The sequence below is a fragment of the Lonchura striata genome, chromosome 15 (genome assembly GCF_050655825.1).
Source record: "Lonchura striata isolate lonStrDom1 chromosome 15, ASM5065582v1, whole genome shotgun sequence".
NCBI classification, from domain to species: domain Eukaryota; kingdom Metazoa; phylum Chordata; class Aves; order Passeriformes; family Estrildidae; genus Lonchura; species Lonchura striata.
The window spans coordinates 5,822,719-5,839,473 of record NC_140717.1 but is presented as its reverse complement, the minus strand read 5'-3'; the positions used below and the strand labels follow the sequence as shown (position 1 = coordinate 5,839,473).

The window sequence follows — 16,755 nt, the reverse complement described above, 5'->3', positions numbered from 1 at the left end:
AGAGCCAAGAACATCTTTCCTGCACATTGCACCTGGGCTGGCTAAAGCACATTTGGGGAGCCTTGTCTCATGTTGTGTTAAATATATGAGAGATTAGTATTTTTAATGCTAAATTAGTATTCCACATGCATAATAAGACTGAGTTCAGGGGTCCATGTTGTTTGTGGGGGTAAAAGGTACTTTTGGAATGTTGGATCTGCGCCTCGGTGTGTGGGAAAGCAAATATCTGAAAATACACCAGTACCCCTCTGCAACAGTTGCCTTTGGGGGGAAGCTGACACAAAGTATGTTTGATTAAACTCTGTATTCTTTTTCTTTTAGGACTCTGGGGGAGCAGCAAGCAGCAATGCTTTCTGGGAAGAGCTCTGGCCAGCCTTCAGAGAGTGGGAGCATTGCTATCACACCCACCTATATGGACAGCCCTCGGAAGGTAAGGACTTCCTGGGCTGTTTCTGGATAAGAATTTCTCAAATAATCAAAGATTTTTTTTTCTGAGCAATTGGCTACATCATACCACATCCAGTAAGGGCTGCTCCTGTGCTGGCTTTGTGTACAAGGGCAGAGGAATTCCATTCTGTGAGAGTGACAATGGTGTGGAATCCCTGGCATGCTGTCTCAGCATTTTGCTGATGTAAGTGCTGTTTGCTAATTAGTGCATTTCATTTGCTGGTAGCACATTTTATTTATTTCAGTCATGGCTTGACTGTTGGGTGTAGCAGTACAGTGCTGTGTGCATCTGTGTGCAGGCTGTCTTGGAGAGCAAAATCAACCTCTGGATTGTGACAGTGTGAACACTGAGTGGGATTTTAACAGCAGGAACTTGAGCCTCTTGCCTCTGTTTAGAGGAGGGGGTGTGTTCCTGAGAAGTGATTTAGATGTCATTCCTTCACTGGCTGGACTCCAGGCTGGAGAAATGGTCTTCTTGGAGCTCTCTCGATACACTTAAATAAAAGACTGTGCTATCCCTCAGCCTTTCTGAAAAGTGTCCTGTGAGACCCAGGAGAGCAGGAACTCTGCCTTCAAGTCCAACTAGAAATATTTGGTTATTTTTCTGGTCTTTCAACAGAAGTAACAAGGAACTGAATAAAGGTAAAGGACTTAAATGTGACTTGTCTTTGGGGTCAACAGTTCAAATATTGCAAAGAAAAGGTTCTCAGATTCACTGCTATCACCCACTTATTTCAGCATTTTTCTCTAAGCATCTAATGTTTCTACATCCATTGTTTTGTGCACCACCAGGAACAAGTATTGTGTTATCCTGGAGACCTAGATATTGAAAGTTGAAGTGATAAGAGCAACTGTGATCATCTTAATACTAGACACTTATTTGTAGTATCAGTGTTTGGAGAGCACAGATGAGAGTCTGAAGCAGGATGTGCTAGGTCTGGAAACTTCAAACTGACTTGAGGCATGAGTGCAAACTTCCTTATCATAATTTAGGCTTTGTATGCTTCTCTTCTACCATTTTGAAAAATCAGCTTCTCTTTTTAAATACAGAAATCTTAAATGTCCCTCTCTACCAGTAAAACTGGTGAAAATTCCATGTGAGAAGCAGGAGAGAAGAATGTTATGTCCAGTTGTTCTGCATGGCAGAGGGGGGAAGAGGCAAAGTAGGCTTCCCTAGCAGTGGCACAGGAGTGTGCTGGGACCAGATTAGCAGAGTTTGTGCTACCAGAAAATGCCATCATGAGTAATGTTAAAAGTAATGTTCAGAAGCCTCTTTGGAAGGCTGACTGGAGACTCTGGAAGAGTGTGTTATCAGCTGAAGGCCTTTCATGCTGCAGCAGTAAACACTCCTGTAAATATTTACACACAGGGGCTGGGAGATAAGCAATTGCAATCTCCTAATTGATGGCTTATGCCTGTTGGAAAGATGCCAGTGGGCAGGCAGCATTGTGCTCACTTGGGAACAGCAGCAAGTGTGTGCCTCGTGTCACAGCCCCTGCAGGGCTCCTCAGCACAGGGAGCTCTGGCTTCCCACACACTTGCAGCCGGAGAATTGACAAATTATCACAGCTGTGAGCTCTGCCAGCAGCCAAGGGAGCAAGTCCTTTTCTAGGATGCCCTTTAGTGCTTGAGTTTTTCCAGATGAAAACTGAGCCAGTGGCTTTGCATCACTTTGTTTCAGAGTAGAATTGAAAAGCCACTTGAGCCAGTTACTGGGCAACACTGGGTGGTTTTAACCCAGTGAGTTCACTTGGTCCATGGTCTGTTGGAGAAGTCTTTGCCCTTATGGATCCTTATGGATCCAGGGCACTTAGATCTGCTTCTGCTCAATGTAAATTGCCAGCCATGTAACCCTGGCATTGATTCTTCCCAGATACTGTTTTATATGTACCTACCAAGGTAAGCATCATCTTAACTGCAGCCTAGACAAAAATATTTTGCCAAGGGAACAGAATAAAGAATTGCAAATAAGGAATGAAAATCCAGATGAGTTCCACTGCATTGTCTTATGTGATAAGAGAATTGTGACACATCTTTGAATAGCAGCTGGGGATAAATTCAGTGGGGTTTGTAAGTAGGCAGGAACATAGCAGTGTCTGTTAATTTTGCATGAAGTATTAAACACAGTGCTGGAAGGATCTTTGTGATGAGTTTTTCTTCCCTTTCCTTTGCACCATACCAGACCTGCATGTAAGAGGAAGAGGGTGCTTCCTGAAAAGAGCTCCTTTGCCTGTCCCTCTTTGTTTGAGTGTCTAACAGATCAAAAAAAAAAAAAAATCTGTCTTTCTTTGGATATTTGTCATTACACCTGTGATTCCTGTATTTCAGTTTTATATTTGGGATGGAAGCCCCCATACTTCAGAGCTCAAGACTTTCTCCTTTGAAGTATGGAGGGAAGGATGCAGTTTCAATGGGCTTCTGATCAGTGTGGGTTTTAAAATTTTGGGAATGCATCTGTGCCAAGGAAGAGCAATGTCTTGTTACAGAGAGAGAAAGTAAAGGTGTGTGTGTGAGTAATTTCTGATGCTGTGCATTCTGCTGCATCTGACCTTCTGGGTCTTGGATTTGCATTCTCCTCATACTTTCTCTCTGTGGTCATTTCATACTTGCACAACCTTGTATTTGCTTTTCTTGAACTCCTGTTCCTGTTGCTGTTGCCATTAATGGGCCTACTTCCTCTGATGCCTTCAGGATGGGGCCTTCTTTGTGGACTTTGTTCGCAGCCCACGCACAGCTTCAACCTTCTACTCCCAGGTTAGTTTGGAATGGGTGTTGTCATCTCTGGCTTTTGGACTGAGGTGATGGACAGCATTTGTGTCCTGAGCTTAACACGCTGGGAGCCTGTGTTAGTTTCTAGATACTCTCATTGAGACTGAGATGTACAGCACTGACAGAACAAAGTGGCATTTTTTTCCACCATTCAGTGTTTGTGCTGTGTTCTGGATGTTCATGTACCCTGTCTCACTGTCCTTCACTGTCTTGTCAACTACTAAAGCTGCTCTTTTTGTTTTTGAGTAAGTGCTTGTTTTCCATCTTCCCTCGCTGAACAAAATGGCAACAGCTCACTTGTCTGGTTCTTGGCTAAATTTCTTCTGTGGTGTTTGACAGGTGACTGGAGATATCCAAATCAAATTGTCCTTGGATTCCTGAACAACTGAGGCTGAAATAGTATCACCTTGGTTTAAAAGAGTCCCTGTGACTGAAATTGTTTGTCCATTTAACACCAGTTAGGAATTAGGAGTAACACAGTGTGGCCATAGGCAGTGCTGCTGCTTGAAGTGAGCCCTGAGGAGGGAGAAAGGCTTTTGCTGCCTGTGGGTACTGTAGAGTTGACCCTGGAGCATCTGCTGGTTTTGGCTGCCCAAAAGGGGACATCTGCCATTAGAGATATTTGGGGTGTGAGAAATGGCATAAATAAAGGACTTCTGGCAGTCAGCCCTAAGTCAAGCTACCAGCTTTGTGATTTTTTAGCTGTGTATGTGCTGTGGATTCATCACAGCAGAGCAGCCCCCATGTTTATACCAGCTTGAGTTAGAGTTACTCTGCCGTTCGTGTTCTCTCCCCCACCTCTCCAGCGTTTATATAATGTGCCTTTACTAAACCATACGTGTTAATGACAGATGGCAATTACAGCCTGTACTTAGCTGAATCCTTCAGCATTCATGCTCTTTCTGAAATGATTTTATGTTAATTTTGTGAACTATTCAGTCTACCATTGGAATAGTGCGAGTGTTCCTGCGGGAGGAAAGTGTTCCTGTTGTCTTGGCGACATAGGTGTGGGTGGGTGTCAAACCAGCCTTCTCATGCTGCCCTGAGAAAGGAGGGAAGATGAGCTGTTTTTTTTTTTTTTTGAGCATTATGAAACTTGAATTCGTGTGATACATATGCATATTTTTGAGAGTTAGACTTGAAACTATATTTGCTAAATGCTTACTACCTTTCCACAGTGATAAAGTGTCCTGTTGTGTGCTTATAGTCATAGTTATTCCCTTGGGTTGAAAATGTCAGGTTTGGACTGGTGTTGCTGGTTTGCCAGTAGTTCTCTCAATGCAATTGTTGCTGGGTTGGTGATCCTCATCTTTATTTGGGTCTGAATTTGTTGTTTGTCAGGAGCTCTGTAGTGATGACAAAATGAGACTGTATTTATCCCTTCTGCATATGCTTGTGCTTCCTTAGAGTGCTGCTTGTTGTTGACTAACTTGGGCTGAGGCTCAGATGATGCAGGGAGGGGAGAAGATGGATTACCTGATGAATTTCATAGAGATGCTGCTGTGTTTGCTCCTTCCAGGTCTCCATTGATCAGTCAGTTCCTGCAAGCTCAGATGGCAGCGCCTTGCTCCCCGCGGGGCAGGTCCCTGACAGGGGCAGCACCCAGGCCCTGGGGAGCACCCAGAGTGCTGCAGAGCCAGGATACAGCACAGCTGGTGCTGCAGAGGGCAGGTAGGAGAGGCACAGCAGTGCTGTACTGCAGAGCTGTTCAATTCCAGCCCCTTTCAGTGTCAGGGAATGGGCACTTAAACAGGAACGTGGGAACAGGCTGTGCTGTGCCTGTCAGCACGAGCAGGCATTTGTCACAAGACCTTACTGCAGCATTTCCACGTGCAGAGAGAGTGGTAGTAAAATAAACCCTGCAACCCAGTTTTCCAGAATTAAAAGAACACAAGGCCTGATTTCTCCACCCACAAGATGGGCTTCATTCTTCAAGAAATGAAGAAATTCCATTTCTGAAATCTGCTAGTAGGAAACCAGGCTTTGAATTGACATCTTGTCTGTTTTGGCAAGGGGTGGGGGGGCTGCAGGTCTCATTGGATCAAGTAGGTTAATGAAATTCAAGAGGTTCTAACCTGGAAGCAAGACACCGGGGAGGAAGCAGTGTTGACAATAAACTTTATTAGCAGCTGTTTCCTGTGGTTGTATATTACTGTAAAAAAAAAAAATTTAGCCAGCTTCAAACTGTTTGCTCTCAATTGCTGCTGAGTACAACTGGATGTGACACATTGTGCATTGGGTCCATATAGCCATGTCCTGGTGACCTCAGGGGGGAAATACTCATTTATGCTTTTAGTTGTCCTTCTTGAGTTGAAAAGGAAATAAATGTGGGAAAGTCATTGTTGAGAAGAGAGAGCAATTTTCTTAAATGTACATGTTTGAAAAAAGTAGCAGCTTCCTTGATTTTTGAACGTGCTTCTGTTTACTGCCCAGCTCCCAGCAGTGTTCAGCAAGTGCTCTGACTTCCTCCTCCACTTTGGTAGAGATTCTTGAAGCCATGAAACACCCCACGTAAGTTTTTAATATCAATCTGCTTAAAATGTGATGAGATGTTTAATAAGAGGCCATGAGAAATAGAGTCACACAAAGGAGAGCCCCATGTCAGCTGTTTAAGAATTTTAAACTTCCTTTTGTTATTCAGTTCCAGACTCTCTAATAAGGAATTTTATAGAAATTGAGATATGAGCAAAAACTTCAACTATTAGTCCCAGAACCTTGTCAAATCAAGAATTCCCAGTAAGTCACTAAAGTGCTGTCAGTGACAGCTCTTCATCGTGTTACCAAAAGCCAATGAGACATCACTCCAGGGGCACTGTGCATTTCTTGTCCAGCATTCTATCCTCCCTCTCCCTTTCCTACTTTTCCCCAGCAGTGATTTTTGTCTTTGTTACTTAAAAGAGCTCTTGGTCAGCCTGTGTTAACACATGTGGCTTGCTGTGCTTCAGCACAGGGATCCAGCTGCTCTCTGAACAGAAGGGCCTCTCCCCCTACTGCTTCATCAGTGCAGAAGTTGTGCACTGGCTGGTGAATAATGTGGAAGGGGTGCACACCCAGGCCATGGCCATTGACATAATGCAGGTAAGAAAACTACCCAGGAGCATATGGAAGGCCAGAAATGCCTTACTCTGTGAAAAAAGTCAAGTTTTAGAGCAAAGCATAGCAATAATTCCTGTTACTTATTAAAATTTTCGTATGGAGGAGTATTGAAAGCAGTGCTCAACAGAATACAAGATAATGATGACATTTTTTGGATTCCCTATCACAAAACAGCAACATATTCTTCATTAGTAATACATCTTTTTTTTCTACTTATATGATGATTCTTCTGTTTATAACCTGCACAGTGTTCTGCATTGTGTTGGAATTGAGGCACGAGGCTGTGATTTGGTTTTCCTTTCTGATAATTAGTTAATAAAGTTGTAATAAAACCAGCATACGACCTTTCGGATCTGAGGCAGACACACTTTATGCAGGAACACTGCTTTTATTCCTCAAGGGATTTTTTTGTATTGAACTGTGTCAGGGGCAGAAGGCTGGAAATGTTCTGGAGTTCATTCCTCTGCTGAGATCCCATATCAATTAACAGAGAACTTAGAATGCTTCCAAACTCTTACCTTCTATAAATCCATCTATAAAACCAGAGCAGGGTATGGGAGGAAGACAGACATCTGTAGAAAGGTCAAATGTAATTTCTCAGGGAGATAAGAAATTGCTACATTTGCTGAATATCAAGAGATAACTTTGCTAGTGTTCTTGTTAGGCACATATCTGGACAAAAAGATGCCAAGGAAAAGAAAATTACTTCCTAATGTTCTCTAGCAACCTTTTTATGTAACTGGAAGAGTGATTTCTTTATCATGTTTGCTCTGTTCTTTCTTTTTCTTGTTCAGAAAATGTTAGAAGAGCAGCTTATTGTCCATGCATCTGGAGAAGCTTTACGAACCTTTATTTATGGCTTTTATTTTTACAAGATTGTTGTGGACAAAGAACCAGACCGAGGTCAGCATTGTTATCACAAGACTTTCCTCACTATCCCTTTGCATAATCAGTAGGCTGTTCTTGATTCTTAGGGGTGCTGCAGCAGGAATGCATTTTGGGAGCGACCAAAAGCACTGATCTCAAGAGTCTGAGAAATTTGGCCTTTTTAGTTAAGGGAAAAAAAAAAAAATAGCAGAAAACATAAAGTAATTTTATCCTGCCTCTTCTTCATCAAGAACTACTTTTCTGGCTGAGCCTTGTCCACTTGTTTCTAACTGGACTTCCCTTCCCCTCGTGCAGTGGGGCTGCAGCAGCCTGCCATGTGGCACACAGCTGCCATGGATGACTTCTCAGCCTTCCAGAGGAAATGGTTTGAGGTGGCCTTTGTGGCAGAAGAGCTCCTGCACTCGGAGATCCCGGCGTTCTTCCTGCCCTGGCTGCCCAGCCGCCCCGCCTCCTATGCAAGTAGGCACAGTTCCTTTAGCCGCAGTTTCGGAGGACGGAGCCAGGCAGCTGCACTCTTAGGTAGATGCACAGCACAGGTGACAGCTGGGGAAGTTCAAGGGGATAGTTTGAAAGGGGAAGAGCAGCCAGCCAAGGGTATGATCTCACGTGGACCAGCAATAAAGCTGCAAATTTCATGCTGGCCTTACGGTGTCTCGCACGTGGACTCGCTCTCATATGCTTTAGGTGTGTTTCACTGGCTGGGCAGGAAACTTTTACTTCAGAGTACTGGGATACAATAAAAAGTATTTCTTAAAATATTCCTTCTTCCCGAATTTAGGGAAGGAATTCTTCCTTCTAGAATTTAGGGAGGAAGATACTTTGTCCTCCTGCAAATCCAGAGAGACTGTTCACAATCTGTAAGGAGTATGGAGGGATAAGTTGTGAGAACAGCAAAGCAACCAAACTGTTCTTAAAATTACAGATCTAATTGCTTCCCAGGGGCAAAAGGCACAGGGAGGTCCAGATGTGTTAGAAGTTTTCTGTGATGTACTGGAGGCTTTTTAGGTAATCTGAACCAGACTCCTTACATTAATGAGGCTGTGAAGCCCAGCTGCAGATGATCCCTGTGGCATGGAAGCAGTAGGAAGATCTTGCTGCTGGGCACGATCCCATTAGTATCTAATGTTCTCTAATGTGTGGAGAGTAACCCTGACTGCCTCTAACAGCCCATGAAACACACTGGCTGCGTGACTGACCCTGTTGCTTTGTCAGCTTCTTGTTACATTTCCAGGCCAGCCTGAGTCACTTGCTTTTGTTCTTCTTTCCTTGTTTAAGAAAAAAATCATTGCTATGGAACTGCGGCTTCAGGTTTATTTAGATGCATCTGTTAAAGGCCTAGCAATTAAGGATGAAAATAAAAAAATTGCTGTTCTCCTGTTGTGTATATTTGACCTTCTGAAGAGAAGTGCCTTACTGCTGGTGTAGTATCTCTTAAACCTGAAGTCACAGTAATCCTTATGTATTTCTGAGAACCTTGTTTGAAGAGGAACAGCATCAGAAATCTGAAAGCATTAAGGATAGGAAGTCTGAACTAATGGTTAATTCCCTGAAGTCAACATATGCAGGTTATTTTCCCTGTCACATGATAAATCTGTTGCCTTGGCTGGTATCCAACCTCATTAGCTCAGTGGCTGGCTGGAGCTGAAGCCTGAACTGGCTGGCATGAAAGTATTGTGGGGCCAGATCCTCGTCATGGTTTGATCTCTTACTCACTATTTAGCCTGAGAAAACCACTTCCCATTCCCCTGTCTGCTCTGTTGTGAGCTGAGAAGACTGAGACCCAGCAGGCCTGCACCCCTGGGCATGAGTAGAAGTGTGCCTCAGTGTCCCTCCACCTTTCATGTAACACCAGCCAGGAACAGTGTATCCTGCAGCATGTGGTATTACACACCTGAGTAGTTCTCCTTTTCCTTTCAGTTGAGATTATGTCCATTTTACTATTTTAACTAATTTGCAGCCCTTGAATGAGTGATAAATGCCTTCAGATTGCTCTTGTGCAGTCTGAGTTTTCCAGGATTAATAGTTTCTTGTAGAAAAATTGAGCGTGGAGGTTTTTTCTTGCAAAGGAACTGGTTTAAATGATGCTTCTGTGCTGTCCCTCTTCTAAACAGTATTCCAAAAAACCTTCAGCAATTCATCTGAGGTAAAGAGCTTTACTAAACCCAGATGACCCCTGGTCCACGTGACTTCATTTGTTCCTCTCTTGGTCTTGATTAGGTTGTGGTTTTTATTTCTTCCCCTCCCCACCTTCCCTAAATGTCAGGCTGTGACATAAAATTGCATGAAAGCATTGAGAGCTCTGGAACAAGCTCCATGTATCTCTCAAATCTTTATTCCTCCCAATTTCCCAATCACTTGCCCAGTGACTGTCCCCTTTCCCTTCCCAGTGGAAGTCTGACCTGTGATGCAGCTAATCTTGTCCCTTTGATTTATAGCAATGCATGCACTAGCAACTGTAGTCATGTATGTAGTGGAGTCTGTGACTGGAGAATAACCTGCCTGCTCCTCTCCGATTTGCCTAGTAAATCATTAGTTAAATACTCAATAGTAGAAGACAATTGGGAAGCAGGTGAGTCCTCTTAAAGTCTGACCAATGGAAGCCAGAGTATATTCTATTGGAACAAGCTGGTTGTAATCAGAAGCTTCTGAATTCAGTCACATGGACATTTCTCATCAGTGTTTAATGTATTTTTGATTAGCTCACCTCATTGAACTGGTTTCCTCTGGCTTTGCCTGTGAGCTGCAGCTGCAGACAAGGCAGAGACACAGTCCAGCCCTAACAGGGAGTCTGCACTCTCTGGGAAGAGCAACAGTCTAAGGGAGCAGGGAGCTCATTCTTCACAGTGTGCTAGTTTGGGCACACTGGGCTGTGGTGTTATCACTGACCTCTTGGCTAATGACCAACACCTACCTGGCTGAGCTTTGGTTTCACAGCATCCAGGATGTTGTTTTCCAACACACTCTGTTACAAATTTGACACCATAACCTCCTGACCACAAGTATGGTATTCACAATATCACAAAGGAACCAGAAAAATAAACTCTCAGTGTTGGTCTGACAATACCAGATCAACTCAGAAATTGCAAATGACACATTTCCCAAAGACAAAAATGGGTCTTATTTATGAAACAAAACTGGGTGATGTTCTTTCATTTTTGTTGTGTTTTTATTTTTCATGGCGCTGCAGCAATAGCAATTTAAAGGGTCTCCTTGTAACCTTGAAAAGTGCCTCCAGGTAACTTGCAGCAGCAGTGAAGGTAGGACCTTTCCATCTACGTTGAGGAAGGATTTCAGGTTGTTTTTTGTTGTTTTTTTTTAAATAGCATCAAGCCATCAAATTACAAGATAATTTAAAAGCTGATCCTATCAAGAAGTACACATCTACTTCAGCAAGGGATAACAACATGCATCCCTCATGCATGCTACAATAAAAAGAGCAGAAGTTTTCCCATAGAAACCTTGCAGCCCATTGTTTTCTGTCAGTTTTTAACATTACAGAAATGCTAAATTATGCATTTGTCTAAAGAAAAGTTGAAGGTGATGGTGTGTTTCATAGCAGGACTTTGGTCTCTAAGTCAGGAGATCTGGGTTCTGCCCCCAGCCTTGCAGTCCTCTGTGTGACACCAGCCAGGTCACTTCCACTGCTGTGCTTCTCTCCCTCTCCTGCCTGATGCCTGAGGGTTTCTGTCAGGGATGCTGGGGTGTGGGGCACAAAGGGAGCTGCATCTTGGGCACTATCCCAGCCCTTACTGCAAAGCACTAGGAGCTATTGCAGTGGTCGGAATGCTGCTGCATGTCTTGGCTGACTCTTTGTGCTTTTACAGAAAGTGGTGGATGTGCACTTTCAACAATGCGGTAATGTGGGATATTGATATGGGTTGAAAGAAACAAGAAGTTTAATTTCTAATCTCCTTTAGCTGTGGAAAGTCCTGGAATGCTCCTGCCCCATGTAACAGCACCCTGTTGTGATTTCTGGTGGAGGCATATAGAAATATTTGGAATGTTTTGGGCATGAAGAAGCTGGTGTTGTCTAGCCATGCACAATTGTGGCACCAGTTGCCTGTTGATTAACTGCTGGATTTTTGGTTCTTTCTCCTTATTGCAGCTGAAATGTCTTTTGACTGCTTGGGGAGGTGATTCTGTAGCACATACCCCTGACATGAGAAATACTTCAGGATTGTTGTCTTTTGTCATCTGGATGAGCCGCATTCTGGGACTTTTCTGCCAGCTCAAAAATACCTGGGGAGGAATGGGAGGACAAATTAATTTCAAATTACTTATCTTGCTTCTTCTGTTCCCTTCATCCTGTCTGCCACCTTCTCTTTAATGCCCCTTCTGAACTCTGCTGTCCCTTGGCTGCGCAGCTGCCACGGTGCCCGAGCAGCGGACGGTGACGCTGGATGTGGATGTGAACAACCGCACGGACCGGCTGGAGTGGTGCAGTTGTTATTACCATGGCAATTTCTCCCTGAACGCTGCCTTTGAAATCAAGTTACACTGGATGGCAGTGACTGCAGCTGTTCTTTTTGAGATGGTGAGATCCTGGTGTTGTGGACAGCCACAAAATGCCTGTCTGGCCTCTGTGTCCCTTAGACAGCTGGGGACATTGTATTAGGAAGTCTTAGGGAGAGAGACAGTGGCTTGCATCTGCCTGTATTTCCATGAGTAATTTTCCTGGTGGTTGTTTGTGTTGCTGCATCTGGTCAGCATTTATCACACCAGCTATAGTCATTCTGTCTGCAGGAGTGTGTTCTGTTTGCAGTGGGTTTTATGCACAGAATGCAGAGATCAACATAGGTCAAGGTGATAAATTTAAGTCCCCCTTAGGCAAATTTTAATCCCTGAGCCAGGTCTTCGGAAAAAAATCTGTTTCACATTACATTCCTTCTATCCCCAAACCTTAAAACTTTAAATCTCAGTGGAATTGCTTTCATAACAGGGCTTTTCCAAGCAATGTGTTTTTCCTGCCCAGGAATGTTTTAGGGTTTTTTTTAACTTGCTGAAAACATTTTGAAATTTTTAATTTTTAGATTAAATTTTTAGATTTCATTTTTAGATATTTTTTTCCCTAATGTAGCTTCTGTAAAAGTCAAACTATTTAACACTAGGTTTTACCCCACCCAGCCAGACAGCACTAGTTAGTTGGTTTTGCTTTTATTTAAAATCAATTGCAATGTTCCAGTAAAGCAGAAGTGTTTAGCCACTGGTGATAAGTAGGCTGAATCAGTTCCTGAAAAATGTCCTATTTTAAAGTGCTTTTTGATTGATGGAGCACGTCAGAAAAAGGAAAGCCTGATGTCTTGTGCTTGTACTGCTTTGCTTGCAAGGACGTTGGTGTGCCTGCCATGCAGAGCAAGCTGAGCCTGTGGAGAATTGAGCATGTCTGATCTATTCTTGGGGAATGAGTTGCTCTTATGCACATAAGTGCCCTTCGTCAGCTGGCATGTGTGCTATGATTCATTGTGTGAATTTCTTCTCAGGTTCAGGGGTGGCACCGGAAAGCCACCTCCTGTGGGTTCCTGCTCGTCCCAGTCCTGGAAGGCCCCTTTGCTTTGCCCAGTTACTTGTACGGGGACCCACTTCGAGCTCAGCTGTTCATCCCACTCAACGTGAGCTGCTTGCTGAAGGAGGGGAGTGAGCATTTGTTTGATGGTAAGAAATGCACTTCCTTTTACCCCTCAAGGTACTTTGTGCAAGCAGGTCACTGGCATAGCTGACATGAAGAAGCTCCTTTACCAGCCAGCCTTAGGTGGCTGAAGGAGCTGTTTTTACAGGTCAGCAGCCCCTGAGGAAAGAGGTGCTGGAGGAAGCTGTGCTGGCAGGCTGATTGTGGGCAGCAGGAAGCACCAGCACACAGGAAGGGTGGTCTCCCCAGTGATGCTCACCCTGCACACTTTCAGACCCATATCCAGTAGCTGTTGTGTTTGACAGACTGTTGTGTCTGTTTTGCTGGTAGACCCACAGCTGCTCTGCATTTGTATCCTGCATTTGTTTATTCTCCCCCTCCCTAAGACTGGGTTTTCACCACTGCCATCCTTCTTTTGTTGTTGCTATGGTTACTTTAATGGTTACAGTGTTTGCACATGAGATTAAGCAGAGCAACTGCAATCTCCTTTTCTGCAATGTGACCTCGCCCTTTCTAGTGAGGCTGTTGTGGTAAACCTCAGGTGGAACCACAAGATCAGAGACCTGTCCCCATGCAGAGAAGGGCAAAGTTGCATCATGAGGAGGGGCAATTATCAAAAGGCTGTGTTTTAATATAGTAAATTTGATATTTTCATTAACCCTTGACTCGGTGTCCAGGTGTAACTGTACAATGAATGTGACAAATCCATATGCTGTGAGGTCACCATAGCCCAAATGACTGAATTAAATATTTTCAGAGCACTCTTGCGATACAGCAACCCACTCTTGTTCCTTGTCCCCTCCCACCCACCCCCCCCCATGTTCCTCTCCTTTGTCTCAAGAGACACAAATAATAAATTCAGATATGAGTCTGCTACTGGAGTGCACAAGACACATCTCTAAGAGACACCTGACAAAAAAGTGTGACTGAAAGAAATGACAAAGGAAAAAAAAAAAGAGTGCCCTGAAGCCTCCAGAGGAAAAGGAAAGTCTTTAAAAGGAAGGAAATAAAGTAGCTTTAGTAGATAATTGTTACTTTTCTGTTTGTTTCAGGCTTTGAACCAGAAACATACTGGGACCGAATGCATCTTCTTCAGGAAGCAATAGCTCACCGGTATGTCTGCAGTGGAGTGGGGTGACCAAACAGTTCCTGTCTCCCTGGACAATGTGGGATGAAGCCTGTGCTGGGCAGTCGCTCCTGAGTCACTTGGGCTCTGTGCAGTCTGCCTCTGAAGTCTGTGTACAGACTGTTAGACTAAAATACAGCCTCCGTGCCCCCAGGTGGTTCTGTGGGTGCAAGGGGCAGCTGTCACTCCTTAGGAACCATACCCTCCTCCTAGGGAGAGCCTTGCCTTTGGAAAGTGCCTGTTATTCTAAGTTAGAAGCAGAAAGGCTGTAAATAGACTCTTTCTGAGAAGGAACAGTTATTTCCTTCTTGTGTATTTAGCACAATCTTGAACTGGATGACACCTGATGATTGACAATAGGCAGGAGACCAGGGTGGGAGCTGTATGGAGGAGGAGGTTGGGCCCAGTTCAAGAAGGAATTGTTGGAAGCTTTGGATACTATCTAGCCTTATCCCTTTTTATTGAGCTGCCAGTTTCTTTCATGGTGTAGATGCCAGGGTTTTTTTCATGACAAAGAGGGGGCTGCCTTTTGTAATGGACTTTAGCTTGGAAATCAACTTTCATTAGTTTAGAAAGCAGGAGAAGAACAAGTATCCTACAAACAGCAAAGAACTTCCAGGTAAGCTGCTTGAAGTTCCACATGGAATGTTGCACATAATGAAAATAATACTGTTGCAGTTTGAAACATGCCCAGGGAACATTTGTCTTGACTATTGCTCTTCCCTCTCGTGTGCAGCTGCCCCATTTTGTCAGAGACTGCAGAGAGCTGCTGTTCTTTTTTCCAGCTTGAGTCAGGCCAGGGAGCAGTGTGGGGTGACAGGCCTGAGCAGTGTGGAGTGACAATCTTTCACACTGTGTCTGGCAGGGGCAGAGAATATTTGGAGAGGCTCAGCTCTCTTCATCCCTTTTCCTTTTGCCTTCAGGCCATAAGAAAGGGATAGTGGAAGGATTTCCTCTGGTGCCCCTGCCTTTGGCTGAGGAATTCTACCTGGAGCAGCTCTTTCTATCTTTTTCTTTTCTTTTCTTTTTTAATTCCTCTTATCTCTATTTCTTCAGATTTGGATTTGTACAAGATAAATATTCAGCCTCTGCATTCAACTTCCCAGCAGAAAACAAGCCCCAGTATATCCATGTCACAGGTGAGCAATATTTGGAGGCTCTGTGGCAAGGAGGGGGTTATTACAAACAAGAGAACAATTTTACATGTGGCTTTTGTTTCATGTCAGTGATGTTGGTGCTGTTCTGTCCCTAACCAGATGACAAGTAGGTGTGTCAGAAAACACAAACCAGAAAATTGGAGGGGGCAGTATGAAAAGCACAAAGTTGCTGCTAATAAATGATGTTGGTTTGAAATTCTGCTTTACAGTGGCTCTGAAACTTTTCTTTCCAGAAGATGAGGAAATTTTAAAAGATAAGACAAAGTTTATACCAAGGTCAGTGTAAATAAATGTGTACCCAGAAGCAAGAAGGAGGGAAAGGTGTTAGGACAAGTCAGTGCTCTGTTCTCATGTTTAAGGTCTGTTGTAGATGTGTCTCTACCCATACATACTGTGTGGGAGACAGATCAAACATTTAGGGTCTGCATGCTGAGATGAGAAAACAATGATGGGAAGGCAGTGTTTGGAAAATTGCAGAAGAGAATGGAAATTGGGAAGTTAGTAAGATGGATTAGAGCCTACTGAATCTTTGCTTCATTCTGTGCTTCTAAGAGAAAGGCAGACAAAGTGCACTCCTTCCCGGTGTTAGACAGGAAGAAGTAGCACCTAAGAGCCAAGGGAAAAAAGTGTGTCCCATTTTCTCTTGCTAAAAGGCAATTAAATGAAACTCGGGCCAGTTTCATTTGGGAATTTGAGTCAGCTTCCAGTAGTAGGGGCTTAGGTCTGCCTCAGACTGAAGTGCTGTCCGTTTCCTGCAGGGACAGTGTTTTTGCAGCTGCCATATTCCAAGCGGAAGTTTTCCAGCGGGCAGCAGCGGCGCCGGCGCAACTCCACCAGCTCCACCAACCAGAACATGTTCTGTGAGGAGCGCATTGGCTACAACTGGGCCTACAACACCATGCTGACCAAAACCTGGCGCTCCAGCGCCACCGGCGACGAGAAGTTCGCAGACCGGCTGCTGAAAGACTTCACAGACTTCTGCTGGAACAAAGACAGCCGGCTTGTCACGTTCTGGACTGACTGTCTGGACAAGATGCATGCTAGTGCTCCGTGAATAGGGTTGTATCTCTTAGGGAGACAGCTAGAAGCTTTATCTTGTGGCAAGGAAGTAGAAGTGAAGAGTCTCTCTGTTGGATTCATATCGAGGCTCCAAGAGGACCTGAGCAATACTGCTGTTGATATTCAACAGAATTTGATTAAGTGCTTGGGAAAAAAAGAATCTGTGCTCTTGGCTTGCCAGTATCTATCACCTGACCTTAGCTTGGTTTCAAGTAGCTACAGTCCTTGGTTGCCAAAACTTCAGTTAGAGCAGAGGTAAAGGAGGGACAGTGCAAATGGTTTTCAAGGGCAGTTTGATTCAGCACAGTGTGATGGTATCAGCTTCCAGTTGCTGGAAAAGATCGGTGCCAGGTGGCATCTGATGTGGCTGGCAGCAGCCTGCCCCTTCCCCTTCCAAGGTGTACCTGATTGTGTGAATATGTAAAAAAAGATGTGAGAGATGCTTGTTAAATTTTCATACATGTAAATAAGTAAAATGCAGAAAATTAAGTGACCTGATGTTTTGTTGTAACTCCACAGACAGCAATACAAAATTGGTGAGTAAAAGAAAACAATGGCCAAAAGAAAATACTGCTTTCTATGTTCAG

The 16,755-nt window shown here is 44.0% G+C and overlaps 1 protein-coding gene across 10 annotated transcripts in view; it reads left to right on the top strand.

Moving 5' to 3' along the window:
* DEPDC5 (DEP domain containing 5, GATOR1 subcomplex subunit) overlaps positions 1-16,661 on the top strand; it is a 39,031-nt gene extending 22,370 nt beyond the window's left edge. For 4 of the 10 annotated variants that reach the window (XM_021549976.4, XM_085592997.1, XM_085592998.1 and 1 more), the window contains 12 exons: positions 322-430; positions 3,139-3,201; positions 4,736-4,887; positions 5,650-5,727; positions 6,162-6,294; positions 7,107-7,215; positions 7,495-7,719; positions 11,565-11,734; positions 12,681-12,852; positions 13,879-13,939; positions 15,009-15,091; positions 15,868-16,661. In XM_021549976.4, coding sequence (XP_021405651.3) covers positions 322-430; positions 3,139-3,201; positions 4,736-4,887; positions 5,650-5,727; positions 6,162-6,294; positions 7,107-7,215; positions 7,495-7,719; positions 11,565-11,734; positions 12,681-12,852; positions 13,879-13,939; positions 15,009-15,091; positions 15,868-16,163 — 1,651 coding nt within the window. In that variant the 3' untranslated portion in view covers positions 16,164-16,661. Of the gene's footprint in view, positions 1-321; positions 431-3,138; positions 3,202-4,735; positions 4,888-5,649; positions 5,728-6,161; positions 6,295-7,106; positions 7,216-7,494; positions 7,720-11,564; positions 11,735-12,680; positions 12,853-13,878; positions 13,940-15,008; positions 15,092-15,318; positions 15,483-15,867 lie in introns of those variants that run through there. The other 6 variants (XM_085593002.1, XM_085592999.1, XM_085593001.1 and 3 more) reach the window with 4 other exon arrangements.
* The last annotated feature ends 94 nt before the right edge of the window (positions 16,662-16,755 follow it).